A 19,888-nucleotide genomic window follows, 5' to 3' on the forward strand; every position below is an offset into this window, starting at 1 on the left:
GATGAGGTCCATGGCATGGCTGGATCATTCTGTCATGGTAGTCAGACATAACTCAAATGCAGGACTCAAAGGTTTACAATCAGAGGTGTGTTTATTTACAACTGGGGCTGGGCGCTCATGTATGTACCGGCTCACTCCTGGTGGCCGATTGGCGGGGCCCGGCGCCTGTGGCCCGGCTGGGCCCCTTCCGGGGGATGGGATGCCCTCAGGCCTCTGGGCCTGAAGCTCGGTCCTCTCTGGCACAGCTGGCTGCCGGCAGAGCCCGCGGGCACGCCACTGCAACCCCCTCTGGCCTCTGCTCCGTAGCTGCTGGGTGACCTCTTGTTTGGGGCTCTACTCAGCTCTTCCCAGGAGGGTGGCACGGTTCCCCCCCTTTTGGTGGTCCTCCTCGGGTCCTTGTACTCTGGGGCCTCTGGATATCTGGGGCCTGGATCTCCTCCATACCTGCTTCATACCCGGGGGGGCGGGGCTATGGCTCCCCACACTCCCTAGCAGATCGTTACATGGAGAAACCTTTGGAATACAAGCGTGCTGATCCACACAGGTGTTCACAGACCTGGACTACACCTGTCTTGGCTGCTGCCTCAAAGCACATTGTGCGCTGTCTATCTTGCGTGCTGCACAATATCGTTTAATATTTAGTATCTACTGTTATCTACTGCTAGCTAGTTTATTGTGATGGTGCTGTTTTTATTATGTTGCTCTTTTTTTGTTTGTTTTCTCTTCTGTTTTTTTTCCATACAGGTGATCCAGGTGTTTTGTTTGTTTTTCTTTCTTCCCCCCTTTCTCACCGTCTCTTCTCCCCTCTGGTTTTCTTTCTCTCCCTCTCTTTCTTTCATTCTTTCTCCCTGTCCTATCCCCCAGTCATGTCTGTCCCGTTTGTAGCAACCCAAAATAAAATAAATACATAATTATAATAAAGGTCAATCAAATGGAGCAATATGGCCATGATGATCCACTTGGTAAAATAAATCCTCTTGGCATCTTTCTTGGCCTTCAGACAACAATTCTGATGCTAAAGATCCAAACGGGACAAAGAAAAAATAAAATACAACGTGGTTACCAGGTGCTATATACAACAGTGGGGAATACAGAGGAAGGCACACAAGTCCAGACTTCACACTCTTCACTTGACAGTCATTTACAGAAATACACGCTCATCACAGTCCAAGGCCACAGGGAATAATCCAGGTAGGTCTGTGCCAGAAGGAAGTACACGTTAGAACACGTAAACATGAGAAAGATAAATAGAGATGGTGCGAGAGCCATGGGTACACTGACTAGATTAAGCACAACAATCCAGAGACAATTGCCATCACCTTAAGCAGTGGCTTTGAAGATGATGATGATTTGCAGGTGTCTGAATGTCAGCAGGTGAGTTGGCCAAGGGCAGGGAACCAGCAGGGAGGACAAAAGAGGTGAGAGGAGGAGACAGAGAGGGAGGAGGGGGAGAGACAACAACAAACTCTGGTAGGAAGTCAGGGAGGACTGGGGTACGATGACGTGACAATTTTCTTTTATTGTTTTGTTTTTGTAGTTTTTTCAAAGTGTGTGTGTGAGAGAGGGAGAGAGAGAGATTGTTAACATTGTATGTATGCCTGGAATAGATTTTAGTAATTTTTGCTAATGTATGACTGTAAGCAACCAGCCTGGTACCAAGTATAACATTAACATTCTTGTTGTTTTGCTTATTTTATTGGCTGAGAAAAAGCCAGTAGCTGTGGAGTCTGGATGGTGGTGGGTTCTTCTCCCCACTCCCTTTGTTGTACAACAACCTGAGTGTAAAGTTGTTTTTAATTGCTTTATATTGTAAGGTAAAGACAAAGAAAACCCCAACAGTCATATGAACTCCCTATGAGGAAGCGCTTTGGCGACAGTGGGAAGGAAAAAGAAAAAAATGGGTTTTAACAAAAAGGGCTTCTCACTCTTACTAAACTTGTCACGGTCGGACGACCTGCTTGTTGTGTGTGTGTGTGTCTCTCTCCTTTTTTCCTTCGCCCCTCCCTCCGGGTCTGTTTATGTTTAGGAGCCGTGTTTTCGGGAGAGTGTGGCTGTCCACTGTGCAGAAAGCTACTGTCATCTTCCTGGTAGCTCCCAGACCTGAAGGTGGCAAGGATCCCGATCAGATCTGCACACTGTTAGACCTCTGCCTCACCACCACATACTTCAAATACAACGAAGGCTATTACAGACAAAAACATGGCTGTGCCATGGGCTCCCCCGTGTCACCTATTGTAGCCAACCTTTACATGGAGGAAGTGGAAAGGAAGGCTCTTGGCTCTTTCAAAGTAAGAGTACCCAGCCACTGGTACAGATATGTAGACGACACCTGGATCAAAATCAAGACACAAGAAGTGGAATCCTTCACTGCGCACATCAACGCTGTGGATAAAAACATCAAGTTCACCAGGGAAGACACAAAGGACGACTGTTTGCCTTTCCTGGACTGCGCTGTGCACATTGAAGAGAACGGCAACCTCAACATCGAAGTTTACTGGAAGCCCACACACACGGACCAGTACCTCCTGTTTGACTCCCATCACCCTCTGGAACACAGACTTGGAGTAATTAGGACCCTACACCACCGGGCAGAACATGTTCCCTCTAAGCCTGAAGGGAAAAAGAAGGAACACACACATGTAAAGGAAGCACTCAAAACGTGCGGCTATCCTAAATGGGCATTCTTAAAGTCAGCAAAGAGGCACAGAAAAGAAGATCAGACACCAGCGAGGGAGGATAAGAAGGACAGACGCAACAACATCGTCATCCCCTATGTAGCCGGTGTATCAGAGAAACTCAGGAGGGTTTTCTCCAAGCATGACATCCCGGTGTACTTCAGACCCAGCAACACACTCAGACAAAAACTGGTTCACCTGAAAGACAAAACGCCAAAACACAGACTTAACAATGTGGTGTATGCCGTACAGTGCAGCGAGGAATGCCCAGACCTCTACATTGGAGAGACCAAACAGCCACTTCACAAGCGCATGGCACAACACAGAAGAGCCACCCCCACAGGACAAGACTCAGCTGTCCATCTGCATCTTAAGGATAAAGGACACTCTTTCGAGGATGCCAATGTTCACATTTTGGACAGAGAGGACAGATGGTTTGAAAGAGGAGTGAAAGAAGCATCTATGTCCACTGTGAGCGACCATCTTTGAACAGAGGCGGTGGTTTACGACACCAACTCTCTGCCATCTATAATCCAGTTTTGAGTTCCCTCCCCAGACGCCTTAACACCCACTCACATCCTGGGCCATCTGACCTCAGGAAATCACATGATAAGGTGGGGCCAGGTTTCACAACAAGCTCACCCGAAACTCTGGCTGATTGGGACCCACACCCAGTTTCACACCTTGGCTCAGGCGATTAGAGGATCATCAGGGGGTCCTTTTGTCCCTCTGTGGGGGGAAACTCCCACTAGGTTTATATCTGGGACTCTCCACCATTTGACCTTAGAACTGAAGAAGCTTCTCGGATGAGAGGTGAAACGTCTTCAAGCAACTTAAAGAAGTCCAGACGCTTTTCTTTGCAAGCTCCTTTGACGAAATTGGACTAGCTAGAGAGAACCAAACAGAAAGACCCCACCCAAATGGTGAAACCCAGAGCCTCCTTGATGTGAGGCAACAGTGTTAACCACCACACCGCCATGCTGACCCCTTACACCTCTGCCAGCTTGTTCAATCACATTATCAGTGATTATGATGATGCATCTTGGGTTTGGATGGCCAGGACTACAAGACCTGGAGTGTGCAAATAATCAGCCAATCAGCTTCTGTGTTACCCCACAATGATCTTCAAATGAGCCACCATCTCTCCCAATCAATGCCGATTTGGCAAAAGGTGTAGGATGACTGACAGCATCCATAGAGCCCAGCTGCATTTGGAAAGACAGGAAAAACAAGCCCGTTCTTATAGAATTTCTGGAATATGAAAAAGTCTCACCAGGCTCATCTGGCATGCTTTGGGGACACATGACATGTCCAATGTGTCTAATTGCTCTGCCACAATGTAACTAGACTGTACAATGCCCAACAGTAACTTTGCTGCTTTTCAGTGTTGCGATCAAACCTACCAAAGCTCTTTATCCTCTATATAGACAAAGCAACAGCCGATTTTTAGCTTCCCTGGAACCTGCTGTATACCTGTTATGGCCATATTCATTACAGTGTAGTATTTCTTCTGTGTGCCGTTTTGTGCATTAGTATGACCCTTCTTCTTTATCTCTGAGTCTCTCTCTCCAGGTCTCCTAATAATTGGTCAAATCCATGGCTTTAAACCCAGCCTTCAACATCACACACAACAGTGGAAGGATTGGCTGGATGTGAATGCCATGCAGCTACATTTAAAGACATGCAGTGGGAGCCACAGGCAGATGGGGCAATGGTTGTCAGTGGTTTAACCCTGAATAATTCAATTCAATTTTATTTATAAAGCGCCAAATCACAACAAAAGTCGCCTCAAAGCGCTTCATAGATACAGAGAAAAACCCAACAATCATATGACCCCCTATGAGCAGCACTTTGGCGACAGTGGGAAGGAAAAACTCCCTTTTAACAGGAAGAAACCTCCAGCAGAACCAGGCTCAGGGAGGGGCGGGGCCATCTGCTGTGATTGGTTGGGGTGAGAGAAGGAAGACAGGATAAAGACATGCTGTGGAAGAGAGACAGAGATTAATAACAGATATGATTCAATACAGAGAGGTCTGTTAACACATAGTGAGTGAGAAAGGTGACTGGAAAGGAAAAACTCAATGCATCATGGGAATACGTGTTCAAATACTTGGCTCCATCATTTTCAGTGATGGCCAGAGGTGGCAAATGTACAGAATATCTGGACTTAAGTAGAAGTACAGATACTAGTGTTAAAAATACTCCAGTAAAAAGTACAGTACTGATTCAACTTCTTTACTCGAGTAAAAGTAAAAAATAACTCCTTGGAAAATGTTTCTACCAGCAAAGCTAACTGAACTTTGTCCTATATTAAGGTAATAATAAAATAATGTTAGTAGATGGAAATTTTATTTCGGTCTCTCAACTTGAATCTGTAAAGTAGAGCATGAGCAGAGAAACAGAAGGAACATTAAAAAAACAAACAAAAGCAAAACAGTAGCTCTATTTTGCTACACTGCAGAGGGTGACTTTGCACTAAAGAGGGAAATGAGTAGGGAAGAGGTTAAAGTGGGTTTCAGCAGGTGGAGGATCGCTTGTAATGGCTCAGTGTAGAGAAAACAATCACAACTCACAATAATTTCTATTGTAGATTTTCCTAGTACACAGGCTGCGATTCAGCGATTTTAAGATGGCGCGGCCACGTCTAGACGCCTTCCTGACCGCTCCGCTCCGACTATGCACCTTTTTAGTTTTTGCACAAGTTGAGGAGCGTGTCAGGTTACATTTCACTGTGTGTTATACTTGTGTAACTATGCATATGACGAATAAACAACCTTGAGCTAACCTGCTGCTCTTTGTGGATATACACAACCGAAGTCAACAACTGGATTCAACCAGATGTCAGCTGATGTTTGATGAGGTGTCCTTTATTTCTATAAAGTTGTTATGAAGGTGGAATTCAGTAAACGAATCTCAGTATCATCAGCTTAACTTTAAATTAATCTCTGCAACACTTCATTTAAGCTAACTCTGAAACCACTCACACACACTTTAAATCCAACACAGTACAGAAAATTATCCTGTTTATCAGAGTATTTTCATGCAACCTTTAAAATGAATTAATGTTGCATGAAATAAATAAATAACACAGTAAGTCTCCCTCAGTTCTTACCTTTAAATCTAACCTCTGTTGTTCGTCTCCTGTCCTGTTTTTCTGATCTTTCTCCATCTCTGAGTGAAGTTAATTCTCTTTCTTTTCTCTCCCAGTGAAATACAGCAACTGGACCTTTAGCTAGCAACACACTGTGAGACCGACTGCACACAAACACTTTGTTTGTTTGCTGATGTTTGTTGAGTATGTTGTTTGTATGTTGCATTTAAAATTACCTGCCCCACATGTTATTGCCTTTATCCTCGCTCATCTTCTGTAATGCTAGGTAGATGTGGAAGTAACGCAAGCGTAACTTATGGACACCTGCAGTCATTCTGGTGTCTAAAGGCTCGCAGCTGCAGATAAGATGCAAGAATCATGACTTCAATGGTGTGTGTTGAAGACCTGTTGGCAAAAAACACCTTATGTCTCAAGCTCAATGACCTCAAGAGAGACTGAAGAAGAGGAGGCATGACCATCTTTAAGAGGACATACGGGGAGTGTGAACTTCATGCCAGAGGATTACTTCAACTTTTTCATATGCAATGCAGCTAAGCCTGTGCTTACATGAGAAAAATCACTTATTGTATACAATTTTATAAAATACTGTTATAGTTATAGAGAAATTATCGTTGAAACACACACACAGCAGCCAAAACGTGTAAATAACATGTTGCTAGGTAACTAGAGTGTTGTTTTACACGTTCTGTGGTGTCATAATAACTCCTTTGGATGTGTAAACGTTTGTATATCTTTCTCTTTATGCCACACACCCCAAAGCTCACTATTGATAAACTTATTTTAGGAAAAGTAATGGAACTTAAAGTTATGGTGTTTCCATTTCCCAGTTAGATACTTTAAAATATAATGATGGACAAGAAAAGCAAGCAGTGCTTGCCTTTAAAACACAAACAAAAAAACCCCCAATTAATTAAAATGTACTAAAAAGCGATCTTTGTCCTTTCCTCTTACACAGTGCTGTTGTGTCTCCTTGCCTGTATGTAAAAGTTACTGCTTGCTAATGTTAAAATGCCAAAGGAGTCAAAATGACACATTTGGCACGTCTAGTGCTAAACTTTTAACCTTGCAGAAACATTATTTGAAGCATCTTTTCGGCATTTAAACATTAAAAATTAAAACATGAAGATGTGCAGACGGATGTATGGCTGTACAATCTGAGAACACGATGCCTCTGCAAGCATAAGCAGCACACTGACAAATATCTTGACTATATTTGACCTTTTTAGCAATGGCAGACAGCTTTTAATCACCACTGCACGCCATACTGCATTGTGAACATTTACATCTACCTGTCCAATCGAGACTTTGATGTTAAAGATAAGATTCAATTAGCAGCAGGAAAACCAGGTCAGATCCCCCCGTAAAGACACCACCTGGCTCTTAGTCTCGCGCTCTCACGCATGCACAGGTGGGAAGTGAATTACAATGCGTTGCTTGATTAACCTCAGCATGGAGCTGAGCTGTTATGTTTAGAGAAGGGGAAGGAGCTCTTCAGTCAGATCCGTTAGTATTTACGGCCACAGCATATCACAGCATATCACTGTGGTGGTATATTTTCTATAGCACTGCAGTCGAAAGCTCGAAAGTCACATGCACGTAAATATCTTCTGAACAGTTGAATATATTCTATTTAAATTATATTTAGTTTTAACTGACTGTAACAGGAGATGGTTTATGTTTGGATAAATGAATGTAGTTGAATTTATTGCAGTACTGTTTATTTATTTTTGTATGAATTCACAAGTCACCACTAAAGTCAGCAGCACACTGAAGTCCGATTTCCACATTCTACCAAAGCGTCCAGGAGTCAGCGCTTGTAGACGCTGCGTCAGTTTGATTGGTCCATGCTCTTTGAGTTTGAAATATGATTGGCTGTCCGCCTCTATGCCCGACTGAACGTGGCTACACCAGAGCCGAGCACGTCAAGACGACAAGCGAACCGGAAGTAGGTGTACTAAGAGAAGTAGGCCGAGTGTGCTTTTAAGATTGACGCATAATTTTTGTTACGATAAAGATATAGTGAATAATTATTTCGAGACAAAGATTCTGACTTATTTTTTATTATTATTATTTTGTGTGTGAACTTTACTACCGCAATTCCCGTACAATAGTTAAATATCGAATATTTTTCGGGCAATGCCCTTTTACTTTGAAAGGCACACCCGGAAAGCTAACTGTTGTACTGTATGTGTCAGTGCTGTTACCTGTCAGTAAGTGAAGTAGAGATAGGCATGAACAGACAAATGAGCTGAGGACATGTCATTATTGTAGTAATAGCGCTGCTGCACCGAGTCCAGCCGGCTCCACGTCCGCTGTTAGCTGCTATAGCTCGCTTTCCTCGCAAGGTAAGACAAGCTACCAGCGCTCCCTCACTAACCCCGACGTGGACCGTACCTCGTAAACAAATGTGAAGTCTTAAGACAAGTCTCGTATGGCGATCAAAATCCCAGCGGTGAGAACGCGTTGAAAATATTGTTAATATTTTACTTGTATGAGCCTACAATTCGGCATTCGCTAAGTCCATAAATAGTTCGATTTAAGTACAGTTTGATCGGATTTATGCTTGCCTTTTCCGTGTGACCATCCGGGGGCTTTGTACTGCAACAACTACAGGTAACGTTTTAGGAAAAGCACTTGTTGATTCCTCCGTAAAGTTCCCAAAGTGCTCCCCTCTTTAAGGTTTCAGGTCTCAGTTTCAGTTGTGTACATGTGGAGGTAAAATAACACTTCAATAATGTATAAGAACACTAAATTTACTAAAATATGATTTGCATATTAAATTGTATGTGGTTTGGTTTTTTAAAAAAATACACAATATGTTGTGTTTTTTGAAATGTCTTCACACTTTAAGACTCTGTTACTTAGGTGTAGTATACTGAAATTTGATTTTAGTTTTTACTGTATATGCCTTTCTGTACTATTAGGCTATCAAGATGACTGCATGGGTTATTCAGATGATGGTGATGGTGCTCTCTGTCTTTACTGGCAGCAGCCAGGGGAAGAGGGACAAGGTGCTCTACTGTTCTGGTAAGTCATGCAGATCTGACAGAAGCTTTCTGTCTCAAAGAATATTGATGCTATTTAAAGGAAAACCACAACTGAACTGCAATGCAAAAGCATCTCACCAAGTAACTCCAGAGTTGGCAGAAGTACAGGCATTCTGTGCTTAAGTACAAATACTACTGTTAAAAAAATACTTCAGTAAAGTTGAAGTGCTGATTCAACTTCTTTACTAAAGTAAACATAAAAACTACAGGCTCAGAAATGTACTCAAAGTAATAAAGTGAAAAGTAGCTCTTTGGAGGATATTTCTATTTTCCTGCAAAGCTAACTGAACCTCATGCAATATTTATATGATAAAATAATATCAGTAGATGGGAATACAAACTGTAAAACTTTTTTAAAAATTCGTATTATACTCAGCTTGAATCTAAAGAAAAGGGACGATGCGATTCCACATATACAGACCCAATATCTGATTTAAAAACATGACGACTTGCATCAATCCTCATCTTTTAATCTAACCTCTCTTCTTCCTCTCCTGTCCCGTCTTTCTTATCTTGCACAGTGTGTTGTGCACAATAAATAATACTTACAACATGCACAAACATATGACCCACAGCATGTAATTAATTTGCATGAATGTAATGTTGTTGATATGCTGCTTAGAGATGCTGGTGGAGCCAGTGATAATCGATAAGGGAATCAAATCGGGAATCAATTCCCATCCATAGCATTTTGACCTTGTAGCACTTCCACAAACATCAGTATGAGACTGAATTCTGGATGATTTTTCATGTTACTTACGTACTGATGTTCACTAAATTCCAGGCTGTGAGCTGTTGCTTGTATTGTTTCCATCACTGAGGTTTACCTCTGTTTCCCAGCATGCAAGGCAATCGTGGATGAACTGAACCACTCAATCAGTCAGGTGGACCCAAAGAAAACCATCAATGTCGGCAGCTTTAGACTCAACCCTGATGGAACCATGAAAGACAAAAAGGTACTTTACGCCAGTGTTTACACACACACCACTCACTTGCCAAAGCCCCAACAGATGCTTCCTCATCGGTGACCCCCCCTATGAGTAAAAAGTGGGAAGGAGGATCAAAGTTTTACCAGGAAGAAACCTCCAGGAGAACCAGGCTCAGGGAGGGGCAGCCATCTGTCGTGACTGATTGGGGTTGATGGGGGACGACAGGACAAAGATACACTGTTTAAGAGATGCAGAAACCAGTAACAACTAATGATTAAATACAGAGTGGTGTGTAAACACACAATGAGTGCAGGTGAATCACAGTGCATCATGGCAGGCCCTCAGCAGCCTTGGTCTATTGCAGCATAACTAAGGGAGGACTCTGGGTCACCTGATCCATCCCTGACTGTATTCTTAAAAAGTTAAAGTTTGAAGCTTAATTAGTGTCTGTCTCCCGAATCCACCAAAGAGGGGTCTGCCTCTGCCTTCCATTTTATTTCTAAACATCCTATGAACCACATGTCCGAGAGTGAAGTGCTCTCTCTCTTCTTCATTATTCATTATGCGAGAAGGATTTTAAAGTTCTGGGTTTAACAGGCCAGTGAAGGGAAGCCATTACGGGTGAAATTTGCTTTCTTTTTCTAGGAATGACGTTTTCCAGCTCTAAGTGTAGCATTTTGGATCAACTGGAGGCTTTTCAAGGAGTTTTTAGGACAGTCTGATAACATTGAGTTATAATAGTCCACCCTAGAATAGATGCATAAACTCATTTTTTTAGCGTCACTCTAAGACAAAACGTTTTGAATTTCCTACACATTTGTTTAAAAAACTCTAAGGTTCCTCACAGTGTTACTGGAAGCCAAGGCAATGCAGTTCAGAGTAAACATCAACAAATCTCGGGAAATCTTGGGATAAAAGGAAGGCTGGTGATTGGTCTATAATTAGCTAAGACCCCTTGTCTGTGAAGGTTCTCGGTCATCCAGGTCATCGTAGTCTAAGGAGCTTGGAAAGAAAAGCATCTGGACTTCTTTAAGTTACTTAAGTTACTCCTTAAGTTAAGTAACTTAAAAAAGAAAAGCATCTGGACATTTTTAAGTTACTTAAGTTAAATAACTTAAAAAGAAGTTAAGAAGTAACTTAAGTAAGTTGGACTTACGTAAGTTAATTCTAACTTATGTTTACTTAAGTTAGAATCAACTTACTTAAGTTAGAATTAACTTAAGTTCACTTAGTTAAGAACTCACTTAAGTAACTTACTTAAGTTACTTCTTGACTGGTTACTTCTTGACTTAAGTACGCCCAACTTACTTAAGCTACCTTAACCTTAAGTTGAGTTAAACTAAGTTACTTAAGTTACTGTCACCAAACTCTCTGCACTTGCTTAAGTTAAGAAGTAACTTAAGTAAGTCCAGACGCTTTTCTTTCCAAGCTCCCTAGACTAAGACCCTGTGGTTTAACTGATGGCTTTTCAAGTAGCAGTTTAATTACTGCGAGCTAGAAGGTCTGTGGTACATAGCCCATTAATAGAGAGGGTTGATTAAAATAGAAATTAAAGCATAAATAAATAGTTGGACTTCTTTGAACAGTTTTGTAGGAATGGGTCCTAAAGACACGTTGATGGTTTGGTAGTTGCTGAAGTTAACTCGGAGAGATCAGTTAATTCTCAACACACTCTCACCAAACTCTCTGCACTAGCACATCTCCACGTTAAGCACTCTAAGCTGCTGCACATCCTTTCCATCTCGATCACCCCGCCTAGTCCATTTCTCCTTCCTGTTTAGCCAGTGAAACCAGAGCTGCTGGTTTGAGTGTATTAAACTGTTTGGGTATACAGTATGTAGCCACAGGGAACACAATAGACTACTTCCACAGTTTAGGGACTCACTTCTGCACACAAGACATGGTAAATGTGTCATGAAACACATGAACAAGTTGCTTTGCATTCTTCAGCAGTCTTCCTGTAATCCCATCCGACCCGAGGCTCTTATTTGCCTTTGATTTTTGTTAAAGACTGACTGAACATCATGGTACAAGGAGCCATTTCTACATAGATGCTGTGTTAACAGATGCTGTCTTTTCATGGAGGAGTCGATTGATCTTTGTTGTTACTGTGGCTGTGTGCATGACACTGTGTGAGCACCGAAGATTGATCCAGGCTATTGTCCTGCTGTAATGAGGTCACCCCCCCCCTGGAACTATGACATGTCCTGTTGCTCAGAGGTCAGAAAATCATGAGGTTTACAGCTATACTATTGATTTCTTTAGCGTTTGTTGTGACTATCAGTATCACGATAACTGCACCGATCAGTGTGTGCACATAGGCGTCGACACCTGCAGGCAAATTCAGAATCACAGATCTCGCCTTATGACAACTGTTGTTAACACTGACATTACTAGCTCAGTGTAGCCATTAGATGTTCTGTGTGACGACATAAGTCATCAAGTTTTACTGCAGAATTTTCCTCAAAACAAAGCCCAAACTATCCTCTAAGCATTTACATGTATCCTGATTAGAAAACAGCATTCCAGTCACCCAGCAGGGAGAATGAGCTTCCTCTTGCAGTGAGCTCCTGCTCTACTCTGAGCTGACACTTTCCTCTACCTGTTGTATTATCTGGTCAATCAGATGTTATTGAGCCACATAAGAAGCCAAACCTTGATCCCATGCCCTCCCGGCTCCCTTCTTTTCAGCAGCTTTTGACCTAGTGTGAATCAGAGAGGGAGGGATGTCACAGCTTAGATGCCATCAGTGAGGAGGATTTGCAGGTTTTAAGTCTCTGCTCTTTGGCCTTGTCACAGTAGGACTTCCTGAGAGTATGGGGCTGCTCTGTGCCACAAAAGTTAAACCTGCCTGCCACAACAATGCCACATTTAAGGCTTCCAAAGACATTGAACTTAGTTGGAGCGGGTTGATCTCATAGTGAACGGTGGGAAGTCATGCATTGAGAATGAGAGGATGCACAATAGCATGCTGACACAATGACACATAATATCATGGTCTGGAAATGTGACTCAGTGAGGTGACAGTCGTTTTTTTAATCCAACAAGGATCTTTTATTTTTCCTTGGAGGTTTCTTAAAGGAATAGTCAAACTTCCAAACAAATTTCCTGTTTTTGCTTACTTTTTGATTTGGTTGATATCAGTCTCATGTCTGAGACTCTTACTGCACACGGCATAAAAAACAGCGACAACCCTCAGGGCAACAAAATGAACCCGTTGTTGGAGTGCCAAGTTTTGGGACTTCCAAAAGTCAGTCAGTCCCAATAAAATCCACGTTAACTTGATCTGCTAAACAGCATAAAAAGCATGTTTGAAGTTTCCCTCTTCACACCGTTATTGATGTATGAGACTAGTATCTCATTATTCAACTTGTCAGGTCTCAGGTCTCTTTTGTCTTTTGTCTTCCTCCCCTCACCCCAACCGCTGTTGCACCTGTGCAGCACATAATACACCTTCTAACTTGGCGCTCCTGCTTATTATATAAATATGGTGTCTTTTGGCTCTTAAAAACACACCAACAGCGACAACATGGCGAATGTTGAAGCCTTAACCTGATCAGTCTGTGGACAGGACATGTTCTTCTGTGAGCTCCAGAGGCAGCGTTAGCATTGTGAACGGCCTTTGGGGCCCAGGCCCATCCAAAAGGATGACTGTGCCCCCTCAGCTGAATTCTACTGACTTACTTTTACAACTATAGGTAAAATTAATCGTTGTACAATAATAATTGTTATTGTAGTAACAACCAAGCCCATATTAATAATTTGGTCAATAGCAATTTAGAGCATCTACAATGAAATAGTAAAGTTAGTGAGTCTAAAGTTGGTTGCCGGTCTAGTCCATCTTCTGAGGTGCTGACCCTGTTTAGAGGTGCTCGTAGATGTGTGTTTGAACTTTGGACAGTAGGGCTGCTCAATTAATCGAATTTTAATCTCGATTACGATCTGGGCTTTCAACGATCATTAAAAATGACTGAGCCGATTATTAGCCCCTCCCTCGTGCTTTACTCTCGCGCTGCTCCGTGTGGCACATCGAGCGCACCTCTCTGCATTTCGAACACGTGTCACAACAATTAAGAGCAGCGGTCTCCAACCTTTTTTGCGCCACGGACCGGTTTATGCCCGACTATATTTTCATGGACCGGCCTTTAAGGTGTCGCGGATAAATACAACAAAATAAAACTAGTACCGGTACCGAAAAAAGAAGATTTATTCATAACACACGTGAAAAGACCCAGGAAAACCGAGTAAACGATAAAAACTATAACAAAATAACGCTGAAAACCGATAAAAACCCTGAAAACTATACATTTCACACCTGAGCCTCAACTCTCGCGGCCCGGCACCAAACGACTCACGGACCGGTACCGGTCCGAGGCCCGGGGATTGGAGACCGCTGATTAAGAGGACCCGAGGGAAGCTCGGAAAGCTAAGCAGAAGTTATTTGGAGAGGAGAGTGACTGCTGTTGGTTGAAGAGAGGTAAAAAACTTGAGTGGTGTGGAAACATTATGGGTTCATGAGTCAGACGTGGATCAAGTAGACACAGTGTGTAAACTTTGCTACAGTGTCGTAGCTGCACCACAGAGCAACACTGCAAAGTTCACTAAACATAGATGTTTACATTTTTCATTTATTTTTATATTGCAAACATTTGCACTGTTATCAGTATTTGCACTATTTTATATTATTTTTTAAAGTCATTATTCAACACATTGTTATTGTTAAATAAATATCGTCAATTTCAGTGAAAATAATCGTGATTATCATTTTTGCCATAATCGAGCAGCCCTATTGGACAGTGTAGAAGGTCAAAAACACAACATGTAAACAGATTTCCCCTGGTTCAAGTCTTCATGATGGCTTTGGTGGATTTTATGAGACCATCACTAGGCCAGCATTTGATGTATTTCATTGTGGCGTATCAAAATCAGCAGTCACTAGAGATAAAATATGATAAACCAGATCTGATCAGATGCTGAAAGGTTAAATACACTGGACTTCTTTCTGATTTGTACGAATCACTTAGAAATAAATCACAGAAACTGGAGCATCACGAGACTTTCTAACCAAGTTTTCTAACCTCTGGCTAATGAGAATAAACAGCATTATCGGCCTAAATTTAAAAGCACTATGAGAGCACAATTACAGTGAGACAGGACCATTTGAAATACTCACATTTACCACTGTAACAAACTAAGGAATGACTTAACTTACCTGACCATGAACACAACAGCCTGTAAAATGTTAAAATACATAGAATATTATTTTATTCTGGATTTAAATATTTCAAAGACAACAGATTTTTCTACCACTTATTTTCAATACAATATGAAGTACCCAGATAACCTGAGCAAAATATCAAAATATCATTCATTGTCCAGTTAAAAACAGTCTGGTATGCACACAGGTGTTCACAGACGCGGACTACACCTTTCTTGGCTGCTGCCTCAAAGCACATTGTGCGCTGTCTATCTTGCGTGCTGCACAATATCGTTTAATATTTAGTATCTACTGTTATCTACTGCTAGCTAGTTTATTGTGATGGTGCTGTTTTTATTATGTTGCTCTTTTTTTGTTTGTTTTCTCTTCTGTTTTTTTTCTCCATACAGGTGATTTTTCTTTCTTTCTTCCCCCCTTTCTCACCGTCTCTTCTCCCCTCTGGTTTTCTTTCTCTCCCTCTCTTTCTTTCATTCTTTCTCCCTGTCCTATCCCCCAGTCATGTCTGTCCCGTTTGTAGCAACCGAAAATAAAAATAAATTCATAATTATAATAAAGGTCAATCAAATGGACCAATATGGCAAGGCCATGATGATCCACTTGGTAAAATAAATCCGCTTGGCATCTTTCTTGGCCTTAAGACAACAATTCTGATGCTAAAGATCCAAACGGGACACAAAAAAAGGAAAAAAAAAAACAGTCTGGCATGAAGTAAAATGATACAAGGAAGCTTTAAACCTGCAGTTTTCAACTGTCAGCTGTTAAAACAATAACTCTAGTTATGCTTGCTCCTCAGTAGAGCTAGCTAGATGCTAAAGTAATGTGACCAAAGCTTCACCGGCGTGTGCACAAACACATGATAGGGACGAGGAGGAAAAGGGACCTCTTGTGGAGGTAAGCAGAACTGTGGGACGAAGCTTTTCTCTATGGGCTAAACTTTAAGCAAAGTTGTGGCACAAGAAAAATGATATTAAGTATCAATCTGATTTAAACACTCACTAACTGAAGGTGCTTCTATCATATTCTTTGCTTTTGTCAGTTTTATTTATGTTCTTCAGTGCCATGTCTTACTCTTCTAGTATCTCTGGTTTGGCCTATAATATGGTCCTTTACACCACAGGAAAAGAAAGAGCTTGTGGAGCGTACTGTTGACAAAGTCTTCTCACCTGACTTCTGACAAGAGTGAAGAAGCTTTACCACCAAACAGTGTTTCAGTCCTTGTGCTGACTCTGCTCTCCACCATCTTCCTGTGACATCAAGAAGCCCTGCTTTATGATTTAGAGCTCATATAAAGATGCATAGCATTTCCATTCAGAATGACCAGCTGTTTACTATTAGCTTTACTATTCTATCATAATGAAGTAATATTATCACCGTTAGACCTTTATCAACAACTGCTGTTAGAAAATTTGGGATTTAAATGATATATAAAGGTCAAAAATACATTTTAGATTGTCCTTCCACTTGCTGCCAATGTGACATTATTATTGTTATTTTATTGTTTATTATCATTATTATTATTGTTAATTTATGGGTCTTCATTGGCCAGAACAATGACATTGAAAGGCCCCTGTCCACAGTGGTGCAATAATGGCTCCCTGTCCAATGGGAATTGAATGGAGGATAGCTTCCCTGAGAAGCCTATTCTCTGGGCCAACCAGTCACACCCCACTACCACCTCAACCACCACCCCCCACCCCATTCTTCAAACAACGCTGTGACTGACAGCTCCCTTTCACACGGCTGCAACTGGCAAGGAAGGGCTTTAATTCCAAACCATTTTGTAGCATGGCATGATAATGACTTAGACCCAAGCCCATGGATTGACATGGTTTTATTGTAGGGCCGGGGAGAGCAGCCCTTTTCTTCTCTTTTTTTATGCTGTTTGGATGAGATTGAGGATTTAGTTTTATATTCAGTTTCATTCTCGTATAATAATATATATAAAAGAAAGATATGACTGACATGATGACAATAGAGGAACATGTATTATCAATTATTTCTGCAATGAATCAGTTCATTAAACCTGTGAATGTTACATTGTCAAACATGTGCTGTTTTTAAGTGAAACTCCAAAGTATTACATTTGTGCAACAGCTTCAACAGACGATGCTACATCGGAGTATTGTTTCTACTGAATGTGCCTTAAGCTGCCGTCCAGTAATGACTCACTAAATACAGGCTGCAGTCAAACCTACCAACTAAACCTTAATCTGACTGCTGAAGCTGGGACTTCAAACAATGATGAAACTGAAATATGCAAATATAAAATATTACTTGTCGTTTATATTATTATTATAACGCTTCCATCAAATCGGCATGGATATTAGAGTGTAATTAAAAACTAACCTAGCAAGCTTCAGGTAAAGATGATTTCGTGAAAACAGATGAAAATGTCAAAAACCATTGCTATTCTCTATAAAACAAAGCATGTCCTGAACAAAAAATCATTATACACACTCTATTGTTCTCTGTTGCTTCCATATATGACTTACTGTCTGGAGATATGGGGTAATGCATATAAAATAAATACTCTTCCTATTTTCAAGTTACAAAAAAGAGCTATAAGAATTATAAACCAATCAAACTATATAGAACCAACTAACATTTTGTTTATTAATCTGAATACCCTGAAATTTTATGATTTAGTTGAATATAAAATGGCACAGATAATGTATAAAGCACAAAATAACTTGCTTAATAACTTGTACTCCCCAGTACTCAGAAGCTGTTTAAAGTCAGAGAGAGTCAATATGACTAAAGGGGAACAGATTTCTTTAAAAAAAACAAGATAAGGACAAATATAAAGCAGAGATGTGTTTCTGTTAGACGAGTTAACCTGTGGAATAGTTATGACAGTGATTTAAAAAGGTGTAGTTCATTTTCCTTGTTTAAAAATAGAGTATTAGAAAAATATATATATCAAGAATGAAAAGAGCCAAAAAAACCAAAAACTCTTGATTCTTTTGCTTTGATGTAGTTACTTATCTAAGGTGGAAAGTTTGTTTTTTTTTCTTGTTTGTTTGTTTTGTTTTATTATTTGCTTCGAGCCCTGTGTACAGGAGCTGTATACAAAAAGATCTTTTGTTAAAAGGGTTGGCGTAATAAGCAAATGCTTCAGCCAATACCTTTTGATTAGCCTTGTCTCATGTGTTCTTGAAAACCATTAAAATAGTGGCTTCTGCACATTCTCAAATTAGCTTTTTAAAAGCTTGGTGGGAAATAAAACCAAGGTATTTAAATATGTCAACGTGGTCCTAGGAAAAGTGTGTCCAGCATCAATTAATTGACCAAGTTTTAATCCAATAAACAAAGAATTCAGTCATTGAGTGAAAGAAATGACAGCACTGATGCCAAAGTCACCACAAGCAAGTTTTGATTGATAGGCGAGCCTCATCGCCGCTGCTCTACATGACCTACATCCCCTAGTGCCTGGCCCTTCCAACCTTTAGCCCTGTGCTGTAACACCTTCTGTCGACCGGCCAACTTTCTTCCTTCCTCCTCAGCACTGTTAGCAACCTTAACAGTGTTGCTGTTAGCAACCCTAACAGTGTTGTCAGGGTCTTCTGCAAGGATTAATGCAGCGTCGCAGAGCTCAGGTGGTTCTAATTGTCAGAGGAATCACCGGCTGGTTTTGCTCTACTACCCAAAATTTCAGTTTGCTGAGCAGGAAGAGGCAAAGATTTGATGAAAGACAGATGGCAGAGCAGTCCTTTGTCACATCAACACATCTCAAAATGTATGATGTGTGTGTGTGTGTGTGTGAGAGATCAGTGTGGCTGGTTAGAGAAACAGAAACAAAGGCTGAGAGTATAATTTTTCTATCATTATAAGATCCAGCTCAGGCTCAAAAACGCTCCCTTCTTCCTCTGTGTTCACACCACCCAAACTGTCCCCCACCCCCAACCTCCGTCCTGCCACTCTTTGACCAAAGAAAACAAGGAAGATTTCCTCCTTTGATCGTCAGAGGATGGAGGGGCTGAATGGGCCAAAAGACAGCGCAGCGGCAGGGTGGGGGCCGAGGAGATGAGCCGTTTACCCTGCACTTGGCTTCTGTTGAGGCCTTCTGCTTCTCCCATCTCCTCCTCCTACGACCCCACCCTTCTCTGGATCCCAACCCCTCTTTTTGCTAGTTTGAGGTATAACAAACACTAAAGCCCACCCCTCCCCTCCCTCGCCCTTTTCAGTGCCCTATCCTTGCATCTTCACCCCTGGGCGTCACCCCTGTCACCCAATATCCTTCCGGGGATGGAGGGAGCAGAGCACAGCACCTGTCTTGACCCGTCTAGACACCACCGCCCTGTTGATTTGTCTTGAAAGGGATGGGTGGTGGAAGAGCATGGCTGGGTTTGGATGGAGGGTTGGGGAGGGTATTCATGCAGGTTAAAAGTCAAAGTTGGAGGGTGAGGTATTTCAGCGTTGATGGAGGAAACACAGCGGAAACAAGAGGTCACCCCACTGACCCACCCTGAGGCCTGTGGTGTAACACAGCTAACACCAACCCAGAGCCTTTTCTTTTTTGCCGTGATGCAGCTGTTTTGGTCTATCCTGCACGAGTTCGTAGACGTTTCAACGTTGCAATCTAGTATTGGCAACATGAGACGATGGCTCTACGGTCCAAGAAGAAGCCGTGCTGGAACATGCCAGTTCAACATGATGATTCCCTCCTCTCTCTTTGGTTTGCCAGGTCCCGTTCGCTCGCTCGGAGACTCACCTCAGCGAGCTTCTGGACGGCGTGTGCAACCGTATGAGTGACTATGCACTCTATGTGGATCCCAGCACCCAGCACAAGCAGTACAGGAGGTTTGCTCCCAGAAGCAGTGCTTCCACCGACGACTTCCCCGACTTTAAGAACTTCCAGTTTGATGGGCCAGAGGCGTCCAGTGACCTCAAATTCGCAGTGAGTGGAA

The 19,888-nt window shown here is 41.8% G+C and overlaps 1 protein-coding gene across 2 annotated transcripts in view; it reads left to right on the forward strand.

Moving 5' to 3' along the window:
* Window positions 1-7,817: 7,817 nt before the first annotated feature.
* Window positions 7,818-19,888, forward strand: part of cnpy1 (canopy FGF signaling regulator 1) — a 15,644-nt gene continuing 3,573 nt past the window's right edge. Inside the window, exons 1-4 of one of the 2 annotated variants that reach the window (XM_085141133.1) lie at window positions 7,818-8,132; window positions 8,712-8,814; window positions 9,675-9,790; window positions 19,666-19,878. In XM_085141133.1, the coding sequence (XP_084997259.1) occupies window positions 8,721-8,814; window positions 9,675-9,790; window positions 19,666-19,878 (423 nt within the window). In that variant the 5' untranslated portion in view covers window positions 7,818-8,132; window positions 8,712-8,720. Of the gene's footprint in view, window positions 8,133-8,276; window positions 8,401-8,711; window positions 8,815-9,674; window positions 9,791-19,665; window positions 19,879-19,888 lie in introns of those variants that run through there. The other variant, XM_085141134.1, reaches the window with a different exon arrangement.

Source organism: Neolamprologus multifasciatus, chromosome 18, assembly GCF_963576455.1.
Source record: "Neolamprologus multifasciatus chromosome 18, fNeoMul1.2, whole genome shotgun sequence".
Classification (NCBI taxonomy): domain Eukaryota; kingdom Metazoa; phylum Chordata; class Actinopteri; order Cichliformes; family Cichlidae; genus Neolamprologus; species Neolamprologus multifasciatus.